The 27,872-nt window shown below is 41.5% G+C and overlaps 1 protein-coding gene across 1 annotated transcript in view; it reads left to right on the top strand.

The window, feature by feature from the left end:
* Positions 1-15,467, top strand: part of VWA3B (von Willebrand factor A domain containing 3B) — a 113,378-nt gene extending 97,911 nt beyond the window's left edge. Inside the window, exons 24-29 of the mRNA XM_084650429.1 lie at positions 2,084-2,204; positions 7,305-7,429; positions 8,768-8,905; positions 9,456-9,553; positions 14,150-14,373; positions 15,028-15,467. Of these exons, the coding sequence (XP_084506555.1) occupies positions 2,084-2,204; positions 7,305-7,429; positions 8,768-8,905; positions 9,456-9,553; positions 14,150-14,373; positions 15,028-15,032 (711 nt within the window). The 3' untranslated portion in view covers positions 15,033-15,467. The remainder of the gene's footprint in view (positions 1-2,083; positions 2,205-7,304; positions 7,430-8,767; positions 8,906-9,455; positions 9,554-14,149; positions 14,374-15,027) is intronic.
* Positions 15,468-27,872: the final 12,405 nt, after the last annotated feature.

Here is a 27,872-nt window from a genome sequence, read left to right on the forward strand (position 1 = left end):
TACAACGGGGGTGGGGGGCAGTGGAACAGGGTCGCAGCCTGTGAGTTGATTTATGGTCACATTCTGTTATTGATTTAGGGTTCAGGCTGAAATGTCTGGTTGTGTAAAAGGATATGTCAGAAAGACAGGGAACATCTGGAAAGAAATAAAAGCTGGAAATGGATTTGGATAACAGCTTGGCAGATTTCATGCAGGAGCATGATAATGTTTTTTTTGGAAGCCTGGGAGCTCTACCAGTCCTGGAGTGTTCTTGCGGTTCTGTAAGCAGATGGAAGTGATAAAGCAATTAAAGGCAGAAATAAAAAGTTAAAAAAATAAAATTAAGAAAGACAAAGAAATATCCAGCCTGAGGGCAGCTCAGATAGTGGCACTGCAGAAGCAGTGAGCGAGAGGGTAACAGGCTGGAGCAGAAAGCATCTGGATTAAAACAACAAAAAATTGGGAGTGAATCTGCTGTTTGAGCCTTACTAAAGGATTCCCAGGATAAGACCCAGGCAGATCATGGGGAAAGTAAGAGACAAAGTTGTGCTCTCAGAGCCATGTTGAGAGAACAGAAAGGAATAGTGATTGTGATTCGTGGGAGTCATCGCCTAAGAAGGAGGGGTGAGTCAGAGGTGGATCTCTGCTTGTATCCTCCTCATTATGAGGATGAGAAGGATGGTACCTGTGAGCTTCCTTTTCCCTTGGACTCTTCTGGGCAGTCCCCGTATGGTCCCTTGCTTGAAACACTAGAAGAGCTGCAGGTGCCCATAGCCCCCACGGTAAGAGTGATCCCCAAGAAGGTAACCAAGGAGGAGAAGAATGGGTAGAGGTTAGGCCCTTCACCCCTGAGCTGGGTAGAGTGGCAAGAAAATTGGTTGGTCTGTTAACCCAGAGCACAGCCTTGGGATGGCTGGCAAGTAATCCACTGAACTTGTTCTGTATGTGTGTCTGCAGATCTTAATATTAAAAATATACAGTCTGCAAGAAGGGGAGCGTTGCCCCTGAATTTGACATTTCTGCATCTACCCCAGAACTTGACAGTACTGAAGTCAGTCATTTTGTATGTGCAGCCATTGCTAGATAAAAACCAAACATCACATAGCTAGAAATAAACTTCAGCCTTTTTAAAACAAGGTCAAATAGCTGCATATTTGCAGTTTATTAAAATAAAAAATATATATAAAAAATCTTAATTTTAAACATCCCGAATGTATTATAACTAAAAATACTGAAAATATTTTAAAATAATAATTTATAAAAATAACCCAATAAAATTATTATATTGACCCACTAAATCACTATAAATTATATATTTTATTAAAATTAACTATAAAAATTAAATAAAAATAAATATCTCAAAGCAGTCCACAAAACCTTTTCTTAAAAAAACACCTATCATCTAAACTCCCCATTGGCTAAACAAACAAAAGCCCCTAAAAATCCAGCTAGCAATTACTCAAAATCATCTTAAACTAAGTAACTATATCTAAAATATCTTAAACCTATACATACTTAATATCTAATAAATTATAGTTTTAAATAAAAGCACGCTTATTTGTATTAATCATTTATCAAACAAAAATTGCTGTATTCCCATTAATTTGTTCCTAACACCTCCTAAAATAAAACAGCTAAATTACCACTGTTTTGGGTTCTAAAAACCCCAGGTAAAAGGCCCATCTCAAAGAACCTCAGTTACAGGGGAGTAACCGTCATTTTTCCCTAACTTTATTCTTGGAAATAAATGAACTGTTTTTTGTTGAGATTTTCCAAAATACTTCATCTGGAGGCAGACAAGCAGCATGGAAAGTTTCAGCTGGATAATTAAAGATAAACAGTACTGTGAGCAGCCGAAAACAGAATCTTACAATACAAAGTGCTAGTTAGGCTTAATGATGGGCATTGTTGCCAGCTCTGTCTATCATATAGTTCACCATATTCACTGAAGCCTCCCAGTAGTTACAATCATCCAGTTTATTGTTGATTAGCAACAGTATTAATACTGTACATCTATTCCATAGCATGAAATTACATGAATGCTTAATTCATTCAAAACAATAGACCTATGCTGATTGGGTTATCATTATCTTCCCAATTACAGAAACTTACAGAAGAGAATGTAAAGGCACAGTCTAAGAAAAGACAGAAAGGAAAAGTATTTGAGACTCTCAAAGGCCAAAAGGTGATTGCAAGATCTGACATCACAGGATTTTATTTTCCAGGTAAATTGTTTTTGTGTGTATTTCAAATGTTTTTTTAAATCTTTAGAAAGATTACTGAATAAAGAGTAAAATTTACCTAATCTTTTTCACCTGGTTTAGTTTTAATTTGTTTTACTGTATATATTGTTGGATTTTTCATCTTTTCTCACCATAATGCTTCTAGTAAGGTACAGAAAACTCTGCAGGCATCCTACTGATAGGTCTGTTTATTTAAGAAGAAAGTGGTGGGAAATGTTTTGGAATAAAATGGTGTATTTTTTTAATTGGAAGACAGTGTCAATCTATTCCTTTTTCTTTCTAGGCTGGCTTATTTCTATTTAGGATTTAGCAAAGGCTGAGCCATTCGCTATATTCAGCATATTCACTAGATGTTTCTGTTGTTTTGTTGAGTTCAAAGTCAGAATATTTGTAGTATGAATTTGTGTCCAATTATATGGTATAGGGGAAAAAAATCCAACTAATCCACATGCCTTTTTTGTATGATTAACAAAGTATTCTAGGACAAAAAGAACAGGAGTACTTGTGGCACCGTAGAGACTAACACATATATTTGAGCATAAGCTTTTGTGGGCTACAGCCCACTTCATCAGATGCATAGAACAGAACATATAGTAAGAAGATATATATACATATAGAGAACATGAAAAGGTGGAAGTTGCCATACCAACTCTGAGGCTAATTAATTAAGATGAGCTATTATCAGCAGGAAGAAAAAAAACTTTTGTAGTGATAATCAAGATGGTCCATTTCAGACAGTTGACAAGAAGGTGTGAGGATACTTAATATGGGGAAATAAATTCAATTTGTGTTATGACCCAGCCACTCCCAGTCTCTATTTAAGCCCAAGTTAATGGTATCTAGTTTGCAAATTAATTCCAGTTCAGCAGTTTCTTGTTGGAGTCTGTTTTTGAAGCTTTTCTGTTGCAAAATTGCCACCTTTAAGTGACCAGAGAGGTTGAAGTATTCTCCTACTGGTTTTTGAATGTTATGATTCCTGATGTCAGATTTGTGTCCATTTATTCTTTTGCGTAGAGACTGGCCGGTTTGGTCAATGTACATGGCAGAGGGGCATTGCTGGCACATGATGGCATATATCACATTGGTAGATTTGCAGGTGAACGAATCCCTGATGGTGTGGCTGATGTGATTAGGTCCTATGATGGTGTCACTTGAATAGATGTGTGGACAGAGTTGGCATCGGGCTTTGTTGCAAGGATAGGTTCCTGGGTTAGCATTTTTGGTGTGTGGTTGCTGGTGAGTATTTGCTCCAGGTTATGGGGCTGTCTGAAAGTGAGGACTGGTCTTCCTCTCAAGATCTGTGAGAGTGAGGGATCATCTTTCAGGATAGGATGTAGATCTTTGATGATGCGCTGGAGAGGTTTTAGTTGGGGGCTGAAGGTGTTTCTGACATCAGAGAACATCTCACAGATAATTTGACATCATTGGCAGTCTGCTCTCAGGAGAGGCACAAGAACTGAACAGCTGGGGTGTTGAGGATCGAAGTGCATTGGCAAAACCTTTTGGGGACGCTTGCTCTGTGCCTCTTTACACTACATCTAGCTTGTCAGCCAGTGCTGTTAGTTCCTCACATTCATGAACACTGAATCAATTAAAACTAAAACAAATTAAGGATATTCCCACAAAGACACTTATTGTTAGGACTGTTTCATGTACAGATAAAATATGGAGAAAAATTCATTGCGTCTGTTAGCTTGGCTTATTTTTTCTGTACTTTGATTGCCTGATAAGTTTTCAATTTAACAATCACAGGCTGAATTCTTTAATTTTACAGTTGGATCAGAAAATCATTTTGCGATTTATCTAGCTTTGTAACGTTAGTCAGTGTTGAGAATGGTCTGATGCTGCCGTGTATTCTTTGTCTAGTGACATAGTTGAAAGTTTCTCTATCCTATACCCAAATGCTAATTCAGTAAAACATCAAATGAGTGAAAGATAATGGCCTAAAAGGGGGAGAGAATTTTTTCCTACCCTAACATGGATAAGACTATACAGTATAAATTTACTGAGATATTCATTTACTTTTTTTCTCAGAATGCTATAATTCAAAAGGTAAGATAGATATTGCAGTTGGTACAGTAATAATGGTACAGTAATAACAGTGTACTGAATCTCTTTAGAATTTGGTATGCTACTTTTCACATATTGGACCAGATTTTCAGTGACGACTACAATGGATGTGTTTGCAAAAGTGTTTTTAGAAAATCCTGCCATAGCTTGAACCACACAGCTGTTGTGCACAGAATTTGGGTAACTGCCTGCCTAGCTGCTCATTGCACACTCTTTTGAATATTTGACCCTTTCATTAAATGAAATAATAAATGCATGAGTGTCTCTTGCATCATGTGCCAGACCCCAAATGACAGACACTATACCCAGTGAGAAGACTGTTGCATCATTTTACCCACATGCAGATAATTTATAATAGTTATAGGATCTCAAAGTGGGTATTATAATCACCATTTTATAAATGAGCCTTTCTGTGTTTATTTCCTAAGTGTTGCTGTCAAGGTCACATGGGAAGTCAGCACCTTTATGAGTAGAACTTAGTTCTAACTTCCAGTCACCTGTTCTAATCACTAGGCAATTCTGCTTCTCTAAAAATAATTATATTTACCTTTTCAGTAAAATTAATAATAATTTTAGTATCTCTGAACCAGCCACACAAAAAAGCAAACTTTATTTGTAATGGGAATGAACTATTTGCACATTCATCAAGGCTCCGATTCAGCAAGGTATTTAAGCATGTACCTAACTTTAAGCATGTGAGTAGTCCCATTGAAATCATTTGTGCTTCTCACGGCGTTGATGTTAGGCTTATAGTTTAGTATTTTGCTGAATCAGAGTCCAAAGTAAAAGGGTTCTTATGGCTTCTACTAAGTTTAGAATCTTTCTTTTCTTAGTAGTTATTCTGTACTTGCATTGTTTTAAAATAGTAGTAATGTTGTTGTTGTTTTTTAAATGCATCTTCTAAGCTTTTCCTTTCTGTGGGTCACCCAGTGTATGTTGTCTTCTCTATTTCTGCCTCTGACCCTTGTCCTCCAAACACCAGTCTGTAGGGAGCTTTCTTCTGATGATGAGTTTTGTGAGATTGGGGGTTTGTTTGAAGTCCAGAAGAGGGGGTTTGTGAAAGATTTCTTTAAGGATGTGGTCCTCATTGAGTACGGGTTGTAACTGTTGCATGATATCCTGTACGGATTCCAGTGTGGGGTGGTAAGTGTCAACAAGGAGTATGTGGTTAGAGGTTGTTTTTTTTTTATTGCAGCTGGTGGAGTGTCCTTGTTTGCTGAAGGTGGTTTTAAGTGTGTTAAGTGTGTATCCAAGACGTTTTCCTTGGCGCATATTCTGTGATATTTGAGGGCCTGACTGTAGATAACAGATCTTTTGGTGTATTTGGGGTGGTTATTGGACCTGTGAAGGTACGTATGACGATCCATGGGTTTCTTGTATATAGTAGTCTGTAGGGTTCTGTTGTTGAAGGTGATCATGGTGTCCATGAAGTTGATGCTGGTACGGGAGTGTTCTAGAGAGAGATTGATGGGTGGGTGGTGGTTGTTGAAGTTGTGATGGAAATCTATGAGGAAGTTTAGGTCGTCTGTCCAGAAGATGAAAATATCATAGATGTGTATCAGATAGATCATTGCTTTAGTGGTGCATTTGTCCAGAAACTCTTCATCAAGGTGTCCTGTGAAGATGTTGGAATGTTGGGGAACTATCCTAATACCCATGGCTGTACCAATGGTTTGGACAAAGTGTTTGTTGCTGAAAGTAAAATTGCTATGGCGGAGGAGGATGAAATAGATGACTTTGGGATGGATGTGTGTGTTTGGGATGGATATCTGAGTGTTGTCCATTATCTTGTAAATATTTGAGGCAGGCATCAGTGCCATCATTGTGAAGGATGTTGGTGTATAGGGAGGTGACATCTAAGGTGGCAAGGGTGGTGTTCTGAGGGAGGTGGTTAATGTTACAGAGTTTCTGGAGGAAGTTGTTGTGTCCTGGAGGAAGCTGGCACTTTGTGGGTGAGTCATTTGAGGATGGTTTCTATGAGTCCTGATATTCCTTCAATAAGAGTGCTATGGCCTGATATGATGGGTCTGCCCGGGTTCACTTGTTTGTATGTTTTGGGAAGGATGTAGAAGGTCCTGAAGTGGCGGGAAGAGGAGTTGTGGGGGATGAGGTTGTAGAGTTTCTTTTGGAGTTATTTGGGCAAAGATTTGATGATATCCTTAATTCCGAGGTGAATTGAGGTGTGGGATCTTCTTTGAGTTATTTATAGTAAGTGGTGTTGGTTGGTTTTGTTGATGTAGTCATCACAGCTGAGAACTACAGTGACACCACTCTGTCTGCTGGTTTGATCACTATCTTGTGGTTGGATTTCAGGGACTGTATAGCTGTCATCTTGGTGGTGGAGCGACTGTAGTGGATTTCAGAGTCCGTTTTTTTCCCAAAAGCAATCAATGTAATGGTCAAGTGTGTTATTTCGTCTATTGTGGGGTGTCCAGTCAGATTATTCTTTTTTCTTATGACTTGGTGGGGAGGCGGTGGTTGTGGGTGGTGGAGTCAGTGAAAGAATTCTTTAAGTTCTCCATGTGTTAGTATTGTATCAGATTCTGTGGTGGGGCAGAAGTTTAGTTCCTTGGAGAGTAGAGATAATTCAGCTCTGGTAAAAGGTACTCTGGATATATTGATGATGTTGGAGTGTCATGGTTTATCCTGGAGTTTAAGTTCAGTGGGTTGTGAAGTTGTTGTAGCTGGTTCCACTTTTTCTTTTTGTGTTGAATGGCTGTCAGCAGGTTTTGATAGTTGCATTGTGTTTCTTACATGACCTCCAGATCGTTTTCCTGATTTTTTTTTCTTTTTTGCATAATTATTTTATAAATTCTTCGAGGGCAGTGACTTTCTTTTTGTTGTATCTTGTAAGGTACAATGTACACTGTCAGTGCCTAGTGCAAATATTATAGATTCTACTGCAGAAAATATGGGGACATGTTACAGCCTACAGGATTTTTAGCATTCTTGCATATTGGCAAACATACTAAATGTAATTTTAATATTGTATTTTTCATGTTTTTATCTTAGGAACTGTGATAAAGAGTATCAGTTCATCCCAGGCTCTTGTTGACTTCAGCCATGGAGAGACACAGATTGTACCAATAAAGTTCATTATACCTGTTGGGGGTGCTATACCTTGTCCATCACTGCAGGTGAAAAACTATTACTTCTGAAGGCAGCATATGTGCATCACTAACTTTGTTCTGCCGTTCACATATGAGCACGATGATAAGTTATAGTTTGGTCATTTCTGTATTTTGGATAAATTTGTAAATGTTAAAGAAGATTCTGCATTCATAGTGAAATTTCCTTTGGTTCTATGCTATTTCCAGTATTTCTTGTGGTTGTCACTTGTTATTACATGATATGTGATAAGAGTTTAGAATCTTTGCTCTTTCCCTCTATAATAGTATTTTTTGGCAGTTCACTCTGCATAAGTGGTCTTACTGTTTCTCAACAATACACATAATTAATTTACATTCACAGCATTGGAACCTAACAGAACCTTTTACTCACACTATAACATACAGCAGGCTCTAGCCATTCATTTTTCATAGTATGTGCTTAATCCAACAACAACAAAAAAACCTTTTACCACCCCCAAAGAACAATAATGAAAAAAAAATCATATTCCATTTCTGTATTTGTTAGCTAGCTAATTGTCTATTATCACAATTCTTCTTTCAAATCGGGCTTATTTTAGCAGAGACAGGGATGATGGGTACAAAAAGCAATGGTCTACCTTGCCTTGGTTACAATTAAAACCAGGGACTTGAATCTTTCCTGTATAACGTAAGGAAATACTGCTGATATTAACAGTATGTCCCTGTCTTCTGTGTGGAGAATCCAATTCTGGAAGTGTCCTGTAAGATTTAATAGAAAATTATAAAAAGAAAAGGAGTACTTGTGGCACCTTAGAGACTAACCAATTTATTAGAGCATAAGCTTTCGTGAGCTACAGCTCACTTCCTCAGATGCAGCTCACGAAAGCTTATGCTCTAATAAATTGGTTAGTCTCTAAGGTGCCACAAGTACTCCTTTTCTTTTTGCGAATACAGACTAACACGGCTGTTACTCTGAAACCTAGAAAATTATAATCTTTCTATAGGGTTTAAAAATCATTTTATATAATTCAATTAAAATTATGTCCCTGTTATAGAATTCCATATGGTGTTTCAAAAATGTAAACAAAATATAATTCTCTATTAAATTCTAAGGAATAAAAGGTTGGAATAATTTCTTTAGCAGCCTGTTAACTTGATCCCTCTGAAATTCTGTAGGACATTTCCATAGGATGCTGATGTGAGGTGCTAATCCAGTGGGAATTGAGGGTAGTCAGCACATGGCATGATTGGTACCTTTATATTTTCCTCTAGAGTTCCATTTTAAGCCATTGGAATGGATTAGCATGTTGTTTTGTACAGTAAAACCATCATTTAAAACTGGTGTGCTATGAAGCTCTTGCAACCTAACTCTTTTCTGGTACACAGGTAGGAGACTATGTATTCGCCAGAACTGGGGGACACACAGGAAATGATTATTATATGCCTGCTGTTGTCATAGCAACACCAAAAAGAGTTGAAGCAGATGATAAACTCTACACAGTTTTGAAGTACAACAATAGGAAAGTAAGTATCCTGTGAAAGGATATGAAGTTTGCCATGGCATTATTATAATTCTGTTTTTGATGAGGCAGAAATAACTGGCCTGCCTAAAGAGCACATTGTTCCATTCACCCTCCCAGCTGACCAAAATCAAATCTAATTTTAGAGCCAGGTAATGGGCCAACATAATGGACAAACTGATGAAGAGTGTAGAATAATTTATCCTTAAATCAAACATTACTCTATTCTCCATAATCTATTTATTGGCTTTCACAGGCTCCTTACTGCAAATGTGGAGAATAAGGATTGTTTTTGATGGGATAAAATAAAACTATTTTAGTGTGTTTTGTTACCTTTGTTTGTTGGAGATTATTATGGTAATTTTATCTTTTTTCTCATTGTGTATTATAAAGAAATTGTACTTACCATTAGGAAATTGTCATCTTGGTTTTTCAGATGCTGCTTATGGTTGCACCAAAATGTCTGTTTTCTTTATGTGTTCCTTTATTCTTAGCTGCTGCTTCTGAGGTTTAGAAGTTACTGATCTAAGCTGAATTTGATTGTGTTATTGCAGAAACACTGTATACGAAGTGGGCTTATTAAAATCAGCCAAACAAAGTATGCCTGTTCCTGCCGTTATATAAGAATGGCCCATATGGTGGATTGCCTGCTGTGAGTATGCTTGAGCTGATATATGTAAACTTTTGGTTATATGCATTCTAAAATATAGGGGGACAGAGAAGCATATTTTGTATTCACTATTGCTTTAGATTTTCCATATCTAGTACAATTACAAGTAGCTTTTAAAACTAGATCAGGGTTCATCCAGGTCGGGTGGTCCTGGACACATCACCAAGTGTGTCTGAGCCACTAAGTGTTTGGATGTGAAAGTTGTTAACTGTCTACTTCATGCTTTTGTTCACTGGCATGGAGCTGCACTGTATCAGTCTTGGAAGGACTGGTGGGAGGTGCTAGTTTGGTTCTTTTTAACAGGAAGTTCTAAGTAAGGAAATGCTGGAAGATGGATTGGAGATAGTGCTAGTGATGGGGCTGATTTTTATTTTAAGATGTGTTTTGTGATATAAACTTGTGCTTCAAATTATGAAATGTATTTAGAGTACTCAGTGTCTTATTGGACTTAAGTCTGGGGAATGGCTTGGAGAGGGTGAACTTATGTAGACCTCGACTGATGTTTGCTGGTTTGAAAAGAACATGAACTTATATTGGTTTCCAGGTAAATCCGATGAAGTGAGCTGTAGCTCACGAAAGCTTATGCTCAGATAAATTGGTTAGTCTCTAAGGTGCCACAAGTCCTCCTTTTCTTTTAGGTAAATTTGGGTTTCTGTTTGGCCTTTACACAGCCTGAGCCATGAACCCATTTGAAGTATCCCTGAGAAGTGATAGATTTCAGAGTTCATTAGCAGGCTGTGTGTTGTGTGGTAGAAACCCTGTTCTGGGCTTTAAGCGTTGAGGCAGTGGCTCCTACTCTCCCCTCTCCAAAGAAGAGGGAACATGAAATCCCTATGGAATATAATAAACCTGATCAATGAAGCAGGAGAGATTCATTCTTTTTTATGGTTTCAGATATGTTTGGGGGAAAGTGGTGACCCCCAACAAAATCCAGCCAGAGAAAGAGGAGAAACCAGATAAATCAAAGCGTTAATACTTCCCACCCAAAATCAGAACAGAATTTGTCATCCCCCTTCGTTCCTCCTTTGAAGAAGTTATTTAGGGTGGAGTGGGAAACACCCAAAGAAAAGACTCACTTAGCAATCCCTCATATTATATAGGGTTCTGGAACCCAAAGATTCCATCTTTATCTCCTCTCTGGTCAAAGCCACGGTGACGTTGCTGATAAAGAACATGGTACAGTAAAAGCTGTGTTTTCCAGCACTGTATAAACCGGAAAACTCTAGAAACCGGCATTTCGTGGTGCCGAATCTGAGCGGTGCTCACCTTGGTGGCTCCCCACAAGAAGCGACATATTCCTGCTGTTCCGCCCACAGGCGCTGCCCCTGCAGCTCCCATTGGCCACAGTCAATGGTTATAGTAATCAATAACACTTAACTCTTGTATAGCATTTTTCATTCATAGATGTCAAAGCACTTTACAGAAGAGGTTAATATAATTATCCCCATTTACAGATGGGGAAACTGGCACAGAAAGGTGAAGTGACTTTCTAAAAGTCATCCAGCTGGCCAATGACAGAGCCAAGAATAGAATCTAGGTCTTCTGAGTTCCAGTCCAGTGTCCTAACTACTAAGCCACACTGCCTCTGTCAAGGTTCCTCCCCCACTCTGAACGCTAGGGTACAGATGTGGGGACCTGCATGAAAACCTCCTAAGCTTATCTTTACCAGCTTAGGTCAAAACTTCCCCAAGGTACAAAATATTCCACCCTTTGTCCTTGGATTGGCTGCTACCACCACCAAACAAATACTGGTTACTGGGGAAGAGCTGTTTGGAAACGTCTTTCCCCCCAAATACTTCCCAAAACCTTGCCCCCCACTTCCTGGACAAGGTTTGATAAAAAGCCTCACCAATTTGCCTAGGTGACTACAGACCCAGACCCTTGGATCTTAAGAACAATGAACAATCCTCCCAACACTTGCACCCCCCTCCCTTTCCTGGGAAATGTTGGATAAAAAGCCTCACCAATTTGCATAGGTGACCACAGACCCAAACCCTTGGATCTGAGAACAATGAAAAAGCATTCAGTTTTCTTACAAGAAGACTTTTAATAGAAATAGGAGTAAATAGAAGTAAAGAAATCCCCTCTGTAAAATCAGGATGGTAGATATCTTACAGGGTAATTAGATTCAAAACATAGAGAATCCCTCTAGGCAAAACCTTAAGTTACAAAAAAGATACACAGACAGAAATAGTTATTCTATTCAGCACAATTCTTTTCTCAGCCATTTAAAGAAATCATAATCTAACACATACCTAGCTAGATTACTTACTAAAAGTTCTAAGACTCCATTCCTGTTCTATCCCCGACAAAAGCAACATATATACAGACAGAGACCCTTTGTTTTCTCCCTCCTCCCAGCTTTTGAAAGTATCTTGTCTCCTCATTGGTCATTTTGGTCAGGTGCCAGCGAGGTTACCTTTAGCTTCTTAACCCTTTACAGGTGAGAGGAGTTTTCCTCTGGCCAGGAGGCATTTTAAAGGGGTTTACCCTTCCCTTTATATTTATGACAGCCTCCCTTAAGGCTGGTTGTTTGTCATGGATAAAATAAAGAAGATCACGGATTCCACTCAAGATTCTTATGGAATTCTGTTTTGTCTTTCCCCATAAACATCATTAATTCCATCTTTCTCTCCTTCACATCCACTCAGTCATTCACTCTGAGTTGGCTGGTCTCAGTCATCAAGCCAGCCAGCCACAACCATTCCTAAGCACCTCCATATTTTTGCTACTCACCACTCCTGTTTGCTTTGCTGTATTGAATTTTGCTTTTTAGATGAGGATGGGAAGAGAAGGGAAAATTATGTGCTGGCAATAATATTTGTTGTTGTCTTTCCTCTTCTTTCATGCTACTCATCTGTCCATCCCTCCTAAATAATCTACATTTTTATATACATATTCATAATTCTGCTGCATTTTTAGTCTGTTTTATGAACAGGTTGGAGCCTGGCTAGATCTGTCTCTTGTGGTTGAGTTTTTTCCTCCTTTTTCTTGGTAATGTAATACCTAGCTCTTAATACAGCGCTTTTCATCAGTAGATCTCAAAGTGATTTACAAAAGAGAGCAGTATCATAATCCCCATTTTACAGATGTGGAAAATGAGGCATATAGCAGTGAGGAGACTTGTCCAGGTCACCCAGCAGATGAATAGCAGAATAGGGCATTGAACCCAGGTTTTCTGAGCCCTAGTCCCTAGTGCTCTATCCACTAGGCAACACTGCCTCTTTGATAGCTGGAGCTTTACATCTCATAGAATTGTGTTTTCTAGGATGGGAGATGGTGGCCTCAGACGAACACAGTTATTAGTGCAGAATTTTCCCCTTTTGCGAGTAACACTCTCAGCTACAGTATTTTATTGTTTTCCATTAAGATATTTGTAATTGGAATAATGTTTTCATGGAAGTGTAACAATTTCTCCCATCTTATTTAACACTTTACTTTTATATCATGTAGATATGCATCCTGTCCTCTACCAGGCATTGACTAACTTAATTCAATGATTGAATCATAAAGATTCAGCACTGTCCATGACATTACTTTATGTTCATCGCTTTTTGTAGTCTAGCACACAGTATCCAATGAGTGTTTTCCTCTTTTATGAAAAACTGAGCATTAAAAATCATTAGACAGTTGTGTTTCATTAGCTGCACATTAATCAGTACTAATTCTGGCTGTGCCATTTTCACTGCTTGAATAAAGATTGTGTCAACGTTTCTATTATAGCCCCTGGCATCAAGGTGGACAATGCAGTGCATGTGTTCAACGGCCATTCAAGTATTGTATTGTATCATTTTGTCTAAATCTTAGATTTTGGGCTGTCTGGCTGGGGCAGGGACTGTCTTTGTGTTGTTTGCTTGTACAGCATATAGTACACTGAGGCCCTCATCAATGTATAATCTATTCAGGTACTTATCTGACCCTCATCCTTGTAGTATCTGAACACTAGTATCTGATTCCTGTTTGAACTCCTTAGGCACTATCACAATGGAAATACATAATAAAATAATTGTGATAAGACAATCCTACCCAAAGTGTAATTATCCATATCAAACTAAAGCGCCGGGAGCACTGAGTTTAGTTAAAGGAGTTTTTTCCTTTATATTGCTTGATTGCGTTGGCCAACTTTAGGAGCCTCTTTGATAGGTTGTAAAGAGAGTATCTACAGCATGATGTGAATTCCTGGTGGAAATTTTTTAGAATTGAGATTCTCAGAGACCAGAGGATCTTTCTTGGAAGAATACTCTCATATGATAGGCATGTGACAGCTACTGTACTGCATAGTTGCAAAATCTATAGGAAGCTTCCATGGCTCTGGTGTGGGCTGGCCTTTATTAGTTCTTTTGTTACTTCTGATAAGTTAGGTTGAGTCAGAAAACATTTGAACTCTGGCCACTTCACAAGACTACTGCCAGCACAATGAGTCTTTTTCTTATCAACACTGTGACAGGTAGGAGGTGGGGAAAGATGACATACAAAGTGTTAAAATAATAAAATAAAGATGAATGTTTTAAAATAGCATAATATACCACATTTACACACACAGATGTATATCAGTAACTCTTCTCTTCTGATTTCTAGCCCAAATGTACAGGCTGAGAAATCCATCCAGAACTCATCTCCAGAAGAAGAAGAAGAAGAAAAGGGGAAAAAATTGAAAGAAGATGGGGGAAAAAAGAAAAAAAAAGGGAAAGTAGAGAGCAGGGAGAAGACTTCAGACTCTGATGATCTTTTATTTACCTCCAGGAAGGAAGTAAAAAACAAAGAAAAGAATTCACTGCCTAGTGACAAAGAGGAAACTGAAGGTAAAGAAGTGGGGAATGAATGATTTGATTCAAGTCATAAAATCATAACGATTAGAGATGGATCTGACCTGTTGGGTCATTTAGTCCATTCCCCTGCCACTACAGAAAGGTCCCTGCAGTATATTTTCTGGAGGTTTGTCCAGTCTAGTTTCAAATGTTGCAATGTTCCACCATTTTCATTGGGAGACTATTCCACAAACTAGCTAATTTCAGCATCAGGATGAGATTGTTTTCTTGATTTTTATCTATTTATACTAGTTATGTCCCTTGGTATCAGTCTTAAGCAAATTTCTCTACATCCTGGGTATTTACTTAGACTCTCCCGATATTTATTATGTTTACTCCTCAGTCATCATTAAGTCAAGCTATTTGTATGTTGCTCTTCTAATCTTTCCTCATAAATCAGTACTCATCTTTTGTTGCTCTTGTGTCAATTCCATCCAGTTTGTCTACATCTGGCTGGTACTGAAGTAGCATGATACTGCAGTACTGCCCAGGTTTCTCAACATCCTTGTAGAGTCACAGCTTCTTCAGAAGCCACGTCATGATTGGCTCCCTGCCGTTATATGTCTCTGAACTCCCCAGTATTCCAATTTGCAGAGGGTAAATGAACATGAGATCCCATTAGCCTCTTCTGTTACTAATTCCCTGCAGGTTGAAAGAAGGATGAATCTGAGGAGAGTGGCTATCACCTTGGCCCATCCTGGCTATGCCTTACCCAGATCTGCAGAGCCTTGGCCACCTGAGTCCCACAAAGGAGATTCTTCTAGGTGGCATGAGGTGGAACATGCTGCAGAGTCCCCTTTTTATGGCACCATTGGCTTTACCATTTATTTATTTTTTGCAAACCTCTTTGTGTCTCAGAATGGATGGAAGCGTAGGAGAACCTCTGATATTCATACAGTTAATAAAGATGTTATATAAAACTGGTCCTTACACTGATACCTACAGGATTTCTTTGGATGCATTCCCACAACTTGACACATCGTTGAGTATTGTTACTCTTTGTTTGCAGGTGTTCAGTCAGTTTTCAGTGTATATGATAGTGCTTATCATACCCAAGAAAATTTGAATTAATTTTGCAAATAAAAATTTGTGAGCCAGTGTCAAATATGTTACTAAATGCCAGACATACTGCATGTAGTTTATTCCATACATTCACTATTTATTTTAACTCTATTTAAATAATTAAATAAATAATAAAAACCCAAGTTTGCCTGTTATCATTGTTTTTCTCATGGGCCAGATCCTTGTCTGGTGTAATCTGGCATTTTACAGTAGTTGATAGTCTGGTGCTATATGTGCTGCTTATTCAGATCCCATCTTTGCAACCCTCACTCATACTGATGAGCACTTAGACAAATGCTCCTGTTTAAACCAGTGGGATTACTTGCATGAGTAAGTACTCATCAACATGAGTGAGATTGCAGAGCTGAGTCCTATGAATGCATTGTTCCATTAATCTCTAGAGACTAGATTTTAAAGGCCTAAGCTCCTGTTGATTTCCTAGGCACCTAGTGGGATTTTTAAAAGTGCTTATCTGCATCTTTAAGTGCCTATATACCTTTGAAAATCTGGCCCTAGATATTTACATTTTTTCCTAACCCTTTCATTCTGGAATTGTTTGCTACCTCATGAAGAATGGATCACATGTGTCTGTTATGTGTTAGGGGGTTAATATTTGTTCCATTATTTTACTGAAGTTTGAAGTTAGACTTACCTAATACTAGTTCCCAGGATTACTCTGTTTTCCTTTTTTGAAGTTCAGTACCACGTTTGCTTTATTAGTTAGGCACCCAATCTGCTTAGGTACTTTTGAACATCCCACTAGGTGCCTATCTATATCTTTAGACACCTAAATGTCTTTTTAAATCTGGCCCTTAGCATCTTAAAATGGTGGTCATACAAAGCCTTTGATTTATATGTTCAAACTTTCCAAGTGTGCTCTTCATTGCTCTTCGCCGTTATTTTTCAAAGTCTTCAGTACTTCTTAATTGTTCTTATTCAAGGCAGATTTTAAAATAAGTTCAACATCTCAGCAACTCAAAAGAAATTTTTTGAATAGTTGTAAATTCCTTTAATAGTTAAAAACAGACGAACAACTTATAATAGCCTGAATACATCCTACTGTAATGAGGTTACACTTACTGCTTGATTGCTTGATTTCTGAAGCCGGTCTGTTGGTTTATTTAAAAGGTTTATAGTCCTCCCACATAGTTTCTAATATCTGAGTACTTTGAATGTCTTTTCATTTGTATAAAAACAAATTACTCGATACTCCTGATTGTTTGCCTGTGGTATGAGAACTTCCTGTTCATAATTGTGCAGCATATTTTCTCTAGCCCATTCACGCTTGTGTAATACGGGAGAAATATGTAACACCATGAAAAAGTGCCTCCTTTTAAAAACCATGCCAGCCTCATCATCACTGGTGATCCCTCGATTCAAGGATGATCTCTACCACAGATTTACATCTATGTCCTGAGATGACTCAGGAGTCCAATTCTGGAACCACAGATTCACCCGCAATAGGTGCAGACATTTCCTGGTGCGTCAGCTGCCCGCTGGAGAAAGTTCTTTCTTTTTCCTTCCTTTTCTCTCTCTTTTCAGCTTCAAGGGCAATGCGTTTCTCCTCAAAGCAGGCCACTGCCTGATGCCTCCTGTGGCACCATTGGGGTCGGGTAGTGCTTGCTTCTCCCAACTTGTGGTGTCCACATCATTTTTCTTGAGATACACTTTGTGTGTCTTTGTTGCTAGCCTACCCAGTCCTCAAATGTGTGGCTTTGGTTGATCACTTCATATGTTTTCTCCAAAAGCTTCTTAATATCATAGAGCCAGAATGTGCAACCCTTGCTTGTGTTGGTGAACACTTGCTCACATAAGCAGTCCCATTGATTTCATACATACATTTCAACATTTCATAGATTTCAGTGGGATTACTAGAGGGAGTAGGAGCTCTCTAGCATGAGGAAGAGTTGCACAATATAGTTCTTAATTTCTTTAGCTAGTAAGGTAAATTTATTCAACTGGCAAATCTACTTGATGAAGCCTAATATATTCACTGCTTTTGGGTCCTGTATGAATGTACTAAAGCAAACTTGTTAGAGGATTTTGAAATGTCTACAAGCCAGCATACTTTCAGCTAAAATATTCTGGAATGTTACCTGATTGCATGTAATCAGTGGCCCAGGCCTGTTCTTACTCATGAAAAACATCCATTGACTTGAATGAATATGTACTGCATGATTGGGCCTTGTGATGGGGCATCTGCCCCACACTGGCCCATAAGGAGTTAGTAGAACCCTAGGGAGGCTGTGCAGCAGGCAGCCAATTAGAAAGGACCCTAGGGAGTCTGTGCAGGAGACAGCCAATTAGAGAGGGACTGTGAGGAGCAGCCAATCAGGGCCTGGTAGACCCATATAAGAAGAGCTGCAGGGCATAGCAAGGTCAGTAGCTGCCTGGAGCTCGAGGAGGGAAGGTCAGGCTCCTAGCAGGAGGAAGGAGTGCCAGCACCCTGGGCAGAGAAGTGCTGCTAGCAGCAACTGAGGGATGGGGAAGCTAAAGATGGCTTCTTGTTGGCTGCAGAGGTTTGCAGGCTGGGGTCCTGAGGCAAGAGAGAAGAGGTTGCTGGGGGCCATGGGGAAATGAACTGAGGAGTTGGAGGGCATGCAGTAAGCAACAGCCATCTACAGGGTTTCTGGGCCAGGACCCAGAGTAGTAGGCAGGCCTGGGTCTCCACCTACCCCCTGCCCGCCACTGAGGAAGTGGCCAGACAATTGGCTGCAGTTGCCATTTAGGGAAGTGGCTGGACAGTGGTCTGCAGTTCTGCCAGAAGGGGAGAGAATAGAGTGTGATGTGGCTGAAGGGCTGTGCCCTGCAGAGGATGCCATGGTCCTTGGAACGATACGGGTCCAGGAGCAGAAGTGATGGTGCGTGAGATAGCACCAGAAGAGGGCGTACCGGCTAGCAGAGCTAATCCCTGGGACAGTCAGCAGGAGGCACTGTAGTGGTGAGTGAACCCCATCTCCAGGGTCCTACCAAATTCACAGTCCATTTTGGTCAATTTCATGGCCACAGGATTTTAAAATTGTAAATTTCATGGTTTCAGCTATTTAAATCTGAAATTTCAATGTGTTATAATTTTAGGGGTCCTGACCCAAAAAGGAGTTGGGCGGTGGGGGGTCACAAGATTATTATAGGGGGTGGTTGTGGTACTGCTACCCTTACTGCTGCTGGCGGCGGTGCTGCCTTCAGAGCTGGGCAGCTGGAGAGTGGCGGCCACTGGCCGGGAGCCCAGCTCTGAAGGCAGAGCCACCTCCTGTAGCAGCACAGATGTAAGGCTGGCAGGGTATTGCCACCCTTAGTTCTGTGCTGCTGCCTGCAGAGCTGGGCCCTCAGTCAGCAGCTTTCACTGTCCAGCTGTCAAGCTCTGAAGGCAGGTGTGCAGAAGTAAGGGTGGCAAGGTATGGGCTCCTGGCCAACAGTCGATGCTCTCTGGCCACCTAGCTCTGAAATCAGCGCAGAAGTAAAGGAGGAAATACTCATGCCACCCTAAATAATCTTGTGACCCACCCTGCTTGTAACTCCCTTTTGGGTCAGGACCCCCTATATGAGAAAAGCTGGTTTCGCCCATGAAATCTATAGAGTATAGGCTAAAAGCACACAAAAGACCAGATTCACGGGGAGAGATCAGATGTCATGGTCTGTGATGTGTTTTTCATGGCCATTAATTTGATAGGTCCCTACCCATCACAGTCGTGTATAAGTTAGAGTATAATATTATGCACCACTGTTATTGCAACCTCTGTCTTGAACTGCACTATGCCTCTTGTTCCTATTTATACCCAAAACTGTATTCAATACATTCATATTTTAATATATGCTCCTCTCATTCCTCTTCCTTAGTTTCTCTTGTTATGTTTATGTAGTATGGGTGGAATCCTGGCATTGAAGCCAATGGTAAAACACCCATCAACCTTCAATGGCGCCATGATTTCACTCAATATGACCAATAAAACCCAAGTTTTATTAAACTATTTAATAAATAAAATAATATAAAAAACAAGATTCACAAATATATAATAATACACTTATTATTACTGTGATTGCTTCTATAAACACTTTTAAAATAACTATGCAGCTATTCACATGCATTTGTTTCCACAGGTAAATGCTTCTCTCTGTCTTCCCACTACCTTTTTTCTCTCCTTCCCACCCCCAAAAATGCCTAGAATTATTTATCAGTTTCATGTGGTAGTCATGTGAATTAACCCAAATGGTGCCCTGGTAAGTCACTTACAGGAAAGGAGAAAATAGAAACTTTCTAGAGAAGTATAGATATGATACATTTCAGTGCAATTATATGATGCAATAGGTGACGTGTTAGTGAATTATAGACAAAAATGTTCCTTTTTATTTTGTAATGGGGTGGGATTTAATGTAATGTAGCAAAGCTATTTGAAGTACTTGGGAGACCTTTGAAAAGGTTAATTGTATTTCCCCTTCCACAACAAATCCAGCTGATTAAAGTATATAAGAAACTGTTCAAGAGGGAAGCTGTGACAATTGGCAAGTTAGTGGATGGGCTTGTTTCCCTACTATTAGCTATTCATATTTCCAGGGAGATGCTTGTTTCCCTTTCTCATTTCCCATAGCTCATTTAGCATTTGGATAATGTCATTGTAATAAAGCAGAGTGCTCCCATCTGTTGGTCACGGCTTGTTTAATTAGCAGTTGATGTCAGTTCATCTCAGCTTGAATCTGTCATTTAGTGCAGCTGTGTATAGTAAAGGGCTATTGAGAGGCCTCTGGATTGAGATTTTGTTTATAGGCTAATGGCTCAAAAATATTCTCACCCCTGTCATGGCTCTCTATTCACCTGAAAAAGAAGTGTGTTAAACCAGTAGTCAGCTGTTTTGCCATAGAGAGTGGAAAAGGCAGATATGCCATGGAACAAAGTGTAGATCAGTTGATATAGTAATGTGATTTTTATCCAGTCTCCTTTCTGCCCAGATTCAGGTAGCAAGAGACAAATGGCTTGTTTATAACTTTTTGACAAGGTTTTGGAAGGTCTGTGCACTGAATAAAGAAAATAATATGATGTCTGTGAATAATATATCGTAGGGAATACAGATTTGACAGCATGTCTTCAGTTTGTTCAAGATAATAGCATATTTGCTGTAGCTTTCACTAATTTACCAACAAACTTTGTTCCTTAGACTGCACTATATGATCAAATGCCTTGAACTTTCCAGGGTACAGTTATTTCTCTCACTTGACTGATATTTGCATGGCAATACACAGTGGAGCTTCAGATTCCTGACTCTTAGCTTTCACAAGAAGAATCAAAATGGCCATTTTGTGTATCTAGGTGGTGACTGGTATGTATATTGGCATGGTTTTCGGAAGTGCTGAGCTCCAGCAGGTTTGGTTCCAGTGTCTTTAGTGGCAGCTACAGAAGCTCAGCACTTTTGAAAATAGGGCCATATACTGTACATCGTATATTCTCCTCTTCGCCATGAACTCAGTCTGCATGTTGACAGTCCCAGGTTTACTGTGGCGCCATGGCACCGGGCCCATGCTCAAAAAAGCGGCCGCAGCCTGGCACACTCAACAGCTCGGGGCTCAGTGCAAGTGGACTCCTCTCGTCCGTTCAGCCAGCTCAGAGTTTCTCTCCACCACCGGCCCCTGCCCACCGGCTCCTCCACACCCTGTGTCCCCTCCCCTCACCCGGTGGCAGAGAGGAGCCCACAGCTGCTGCCACTCCAGTGACTGTCTGCTGTGGGCCCCCTGGGGCCTGCTTCTCCCCGCTGCTCTGCAGAAGCGGCAGGCTGGGCAAGTCAGTGGCTCCCTCCCCCTCTGCTTCTGGAAGGAAACGCCTCCTCCACCTCAGGCACCAGCACTGGGCAGGTAGGGCTGGGTGGGGCTGCTCTGTGCTCCCGAGCTTCAGCTGTCTTGCCCCTAGCACTGTGCTGGGAGGGAGGATGCTCTGCGGTGGCTCAGCAGGGCCAGTGAGTGCACCTGGGGGTCGGGGAGTGGGTCTGTGTGGGGGGGGGGGGGCTGGACTGTGAGGAGTGGGGGCACTGGGCAGTGCGGGAGGTTTGTGTGTTTTGGAGTGCTAGGTAGTGGGAGGTCTGTTGGGGGGGGGGTCTGTATGGGGCAGTGTGTAGTTGTGGTGGTGGGACTGTGGGGAAGGACACTGGGCTGTGATGCGTGGGAGAGATCTGTGTACGTTGGGATGCTAGGGAGTGGGGGTACTGTGTGGAGTGCTTGGCAGGGGGGCGCTGGGCCAGAGTGGTGGTATGCAGGGCACTGTGCATTTGTGGTGGTGGGTTTCTGGGGGGGGTGGCACTGGGCATAGCAGGTCCAGGGGGGGCGCTGGGCATAGAGAGTCAGGGGGTATTGGGCACGGGAGCTGTGTGGCGCGGCACGGACCTGCCCCCAAGGGGAAGTTGGCATGCTGGCAATTTAGGGCCGGGCAGGCCAGTGTCTGCCAGTTTGTAAAAGTGCTTTGCACTGGGCTGGGCAGAGTGAGGCCATCCCCTATTTCCCCTGGCTGGCTCCTAGCTCCAGGGAAAATGAAAATATGAAAATTTGAAAATATGGCCACTACATTTAGGTGCTTAAATGGGAATGGAGCTTTTTTTTTTTTTTTTTTTTTTTTTAAAAGTAGGCCCCATTTGTGGGTACTAAGCATTTTTAAAAATCTGGCCTAAATGTGTAAACCCTATGGCATACAAAAATTGTCTACAAATGAGTTCTGCACACACATTTTGTCATAAATAGTTGAGTGATACTGTGTAAAATAACTGCACATACAAACACTTGCATGTGCAAAGTTGTATACCAACCAAAAGCTGAAGCCCCTTTGAAAACTTGGCCCAGGGAGGAACTGCAATTTTCTACTGGATGTAATCCTAATGTGTGAGAAATATTAAATCAAAATTACAGGTTTCAGAGTAGCAGCCGTGTTAGTCTGTATCCACAAAAAGAAAAGGAGGACTTGTGGCACCCTAGAGACTAACAATTTTGTTAGTCTCTAAGGTACCACAAGTCGTCCTCTTCTTTTTATAAACCATGCTGGAGTCTTAGAACTGGAAGTGTAATCAATGTGTTTGGGGGATGATAGGTCATAAAGGGCTGCTCATAGATCTTTGTTGGCACTTTAGACAGAAGCTAGTTTTTAAGAATGGATTTATTGTAGAGACATGGAAAGTGATAGATGATCTTCCCTGTTTTTGTCTTAAGGGTCCACATTGTTGTTCCTTTCTGGGTCTGTAGTTTGACCCCTCAGATCCTCTCATGGGGTAACATTTATTAATTCTACCTATTGCGATCCCTGAAAGATTTTCTGTCAATTTAGTTAAACTTTTTTGTTTCATTATTTCTCATTAAGTCTAGAAACTGTCTACATGATTTATACTGTTTTATTGTTCTGACCAATTTAATCTGCATGTTTTGAGTTCTGAATTGGGATTCACACAGCACTGAACATGTACAAGAGGATATGTTTTCATTTGTCACCTTCTTTCTACTGATCTGTGATAAGAAGGCAAGTGTTAATATGGTGCCCTTTCAGTAAGATGTTTCTCAATCTCCCTTGTGTAATTCCCTGCTGACCATCAGGATGTTATTCACTGTGTATGTTCCTTCCTCCCTTGCTGTTTCCCTCTGATAAGAAAAAAGAATCCGAGAAAGAAACTGTCACATTAACCTACCTGCCTGGAACATACTATAGGATTTGTCATTCTGGATCAGATCTTTGATCCTTCAAGTCAGAGATAGTGCCCAATGCCAGTGGCAGTATCCATCTACTGATGCTTCAGAGGAAGGGGGGAAAAATAAGAAGATTACACCAGGCTACTTTGTAGAACCATAGAGCATGGAAGAAAAATGCTTACCGGTAACCTAGCATTCAGTTTGCAGAATTGTGATTTCAAATGAGTATTCTTCCCTTCATGAAAAAGTGGCAGCTCCATGAAAGAGGGATCTGCAGGAAACTTTGACCCAGTCCCTGAAGATATACAGGTTTCAGAGTAACAGCCGTGTTAGTCTGTATTCGCAAAAAGAAAAGGAGTACTTGTGGCACCTTAGAGACTAACCAATTTATTTGAGCATGAGCTTTCGTGAGCTACAGCTCACTTCATCGGATGCATACCGTGGAAACTGCAGCAGACTTTATATACACACAGAGAATATGAAACAATACCTCCTCCCACCCCACTGTCCTGCTGGTAATAGCTTATCTAAAGTGATCATCAAGTTGGGCCATTTCCAGCACAAATCCAGGTTTTCTCACCCTCCACCCCCCCACCCCCCCCCAAATTCACTCCCCTGCTGGTAATAGCCCATCCAAAGTGACAACTCTCTACACAATGTGCATGATAATCAAGTTGGGCCATTTCCAGCACAAATCCAGGTTCTCTCACCCCCCCCTCCCAAAAACCACACACACAAACTCACTCTCCTGCTGGTAATAGCTCATCCAAAGTGACCACTCTCCCTACAATGTGCATGGTAATCAAGGTGGGCCATGTCCAGCACAAATCCAGGCTCTCACCCCCCCCCCCCTTTTTTTTTTTTCCCAGGGACGGACACACACACACAAACTCACTCTCCTGCTGGCAATAGCTCATCCAAACTGACCACTCTCCAAGTTTAAATCCAAGTTAAACCAGAACGTCTGGGGGGGGGGGTAGGAAAAAACAAGGGGAAATAGGCTACCTTGCATAATGACTTAGCCACTCCCAGTCTCTATTTAAGCCTAAATTAATAGTGTCCAATTTGCAAATGAATTCCAATTCAGCAGTTTCTCGCTGGAGTCTGGATTTGAAGTTTTTTTTGTTTTAAGATAGCGACCTTCATGTCTGTGATTGCGTGACCAGAGAGATTGAAGTGTTCTCCGACTGGTTTATGAATGTTATAATTCTTGACATCTGATTTGTGTCCATTTATTCTTTTACGTAGAGACTGTCCAGTTTGACCAATGTACATGGCAGAGGGGCATTGCTGGCACATGATGGCATATATCACATTGGTGGATGTGCAGGTGAACGAGCCTCTGATAGTGTGGCTGATGTTATTAGGCCCTGTGATGGTGTCCCCTGAATAGATATGTGGGCACAGTTGGCAACGGGCTTTGTTGCAAGGATAAGTTCCTGGGTTAGTGGTTCTGTTGTGTGGTATGTGGTTGTTGGTGAGTATTTGCTTCAGGTTGCGGGGCTGTCTGTAGGCAAGGACTGGCCTGTCTCCCAAGATTTGTGAGAGTGTTGGGTCATCCTTCAGGATAGGTTGTAGATCCTTAATAATGCGTTGGAGGGGAGGGTCTTTCCCTCCGCACTCCATTCAGTTCCCTATCCCCAGCAAATGGCAAACTGGCACCTTGTTTGCTAAGCTCTAACTGGCTTGGTGACTGTGACTGAACTCCAATTAGTTACACGCCTGACCCTTCTAATGGGAGTCACGTAGCATAGAAAGTGATGTGATATTGCTCCGAGCAGTTAAACTAAACCTGTTCTTTATATGGACACTGGGCCACCTACAATATGCTGCCATCTGGATAATGTGACTGGATTGTCTCTGGTTGCATCAGGGCATGACTCACTCAGCTGCAGCTCTCCATTAATAGGTCACTGTTTCATGCAAAGTCTGAGGTAGCAGTGTGTTGGCCCTCCAGCCAAGACAATTTTCAGCCCTACCCCTTTCAGGGTGGTCTGGTCCAAAATAAATCAGGAATAGAAAATTACAATTCAAAACCAGGTTTCCGAGTAGCAGCTGTGTTATTCTGTAACAAAATACATTTGTTAGTCTCTAAGGTGCCACAAGTCCTCCTTTTCTTTAATTCAAAACCAGATCATCTGATGAGACTTCAAAGGGACCCCACCCTTCTATTTACGGCTTGCTTCAAGCCGTCTGTGCTGCAGCTGATTCCTCCCAGGATCTGGTGAGCCCTTCTAGCAGGCTCATCCAGCCAGCAAACTACCTCAGGGTACATCTATACTGCAGAAAAACACCCACGGCAGCTGTCTCAGAGCCTGGGTTTACAGACTTGGGTTTAGACATTCCTGCTCGAGCTGGAGCCTGGGCTGTGAGACCCCTCACCGCTTCTGGGTTTTACAGCATCTAAGACTTGCTGCTATGTGTTGTGGTTCCCCCCCAGTGTAGATGTATCCTATGTCTCTGCTTCAACCAGGCTTGTCTCAGATCAGGAGAAGCAGAGCTCTCCTCTCCCCCTGGGTAGGCCTGAACTGGGCTAGATCTCCAACTTTTAACTCCCCTCTTTCTCTATGCCTGACACTGGCTGCAGGTGTAGTCGGGTGGGTCCAGGTGGGTCCATAGGCTTTCATTAACCCTCTTGTTTGCAGTGTGGGGCCTATCTGCCCCATCACACTGCCTTATGTGGGTGTGTTGAGACTGAAGTCTTAAATGTGTGTGAGGTGTTATTGCAGTGATGAGTGCCATGGAAATACCTATAGATAAATACAAATAGGTGCTTAGTTCCTACCTCTTTATCCCTGTTGTCTGTCACTCCCCTATTTCCCACATGATCTGTTAGCTCTGAGGGGCTGTTGCGGAGAGGACAGTGGTTGCTAGGGACACCTCCCACATACGTTATGTCTGCTCTATGGAGACCTTTGAATAGCAAAACACCTACCTTAACACACAGTTAAAGTTGTGTGGTGATATGTCATCCCTTTGCAGAATGCTGAGTTGAGCAAAACTCAAACTTCTGAAAACTAGGACATGCCCAGTTAAAAGTTCTCTGTGCAAGCTTAACTCTGCCCTCTTTCAGCAATGCCTCAATCTGCCCTGTTAACACACATACCTTTACTCTCCCAACCCCACCCTTGATTAAATGTACAAGCTCTTCACCTCCTCTTACAAGCCATTCACTCTCACGCACAGGATTCCATCAAACACTATTAAAAGGAGGAAAAGAAAGGTGGTCCATGTCACCTTCCCCATGTTCCCTGGGAGCTGGCAGTAGCCAATGGGAATTATTTGCATACACTGCGTTAGGTGTACCTACACTACATAGTGGAGGCCGTATTGGGCCTGCTTGGTAAAGTGTGTTTTGTGATATAAGGATGTGTGGATTACTTTGAGGTATGTGACAGAGCTGTGATTATGATATGAGGAGGATATGTTTTGCACCCTCTGTGTGGTGAGGAAAGGGAAGAGGTGCATGTATACCCTCAGGATCCAACAAGCATCATTTCAACACAGAATTGTGCAGGTTATGTCAGTAGCAGTGGATTGGCATTTATTACAAAGGATATTGTCAGCAGTGAGATGGAATAACAACAGAGGATTCTAGTGCTTTAATGATGCCTTAAAGTGTAGGCAGTGGTAGATTACCACAGGGGCCAATGAGGCCTGGCCAATTTGGGACCCTCAGAAAAACCTCCCCCCATTGAGGTCCCAGGGCTGGAAGAACTCTCACTCCCTGCTGCAGCCCTGAGGGCAGGGCCATGGGTGGGGCCACAGAGGAAGGGACGGAACAGGGTGGGGCTGTGGGTGGGTTGCAAGCACAAAGGGTGAAATGGGGTGGAGCCACAGGCAGGTGGGGTGGGGTGGGGTAGGGCAGGGCAGGGCCATGGTTCCAGAGGCAAGGGCCCCACACTTGCTTTGAGTGTAGGTTGAGATGATATCCTGGGCATAAGTGGAAAGGGAGTTGTAAATGGCTGCGAAGTGATTCTTAAATTGTACATGTTTCAGAGTAACAGCCGTGTTAGTCTGTATTCGCAAAAAGAAAAGGAGTACTTGTGGCACCTTAGAGACTAACCAATTTATTTGAGCATGAGCTTTCGTGAGCTACAGCTCACTTCATCGGATGCATACTGTGGAAACTGCAGAAGACATTATATACACAGAGACCATGAAACAATACCTCCTCCCCCCCCCCACTCTCCTGCTGGTAATAGCTTATCTAAAGTGATCATCAAGTTGGGCCATTTCCAGCACAAATCCAGGTTTTCTCACCCTCCGCCCCCCCCCCCCAACTCATTCTCCTGCTGGTAATAGCCCATCCAAAGTGACCATTCTCTTTAAAATGTATATGATAATCAAGGTGGGCCATTTCCAGCACAAATCCAGGTTCTCTCACCCCCCCCACCCCCCTCCAAAAACCACACGCACAAACTCACTCTCCTGCTGGTAATAGCTTATCCAAAGTGACCACTCTCCTCACAATGTGTAAACCTGTATTTGTGCTGGAAATGGCCCAACTTGATTTTCATACACATTGTGAGGAGAGTGGTCACTTTGGATGGGCTGCTATTAGCAGGAGAATGAGTTTGTGTGTGTGTGTGTGTGTAGGGGGGGGGCGGAGGGTGAGAAAACCTGGATTTGTGCTGGAAATGGCCCAACTTGATGATCACTTTAGATAAGCTATTACCAGCAGGAGAGTGGGGGGGGGGAGGAGGTATTGTTTCATGGTCTCTGTGTATATAATGTCTTCTGCAGTTTCCGCAGTATGCATCCGGTGAAGTGAGCTGTAG

This window comes from Lepidochelys olivacea (genome assembly GCF_965140295.1).
Source record: "Lepidochelys olivacea isolate rLepOli2 genome assembly, chromosome: 1".
Classification (NCBI taxonomy): Eukaryota; Metazoa; Chordata; order Testudines; family Cheloniidae; genus Lepidochelys; species Lepidochelys olivacea.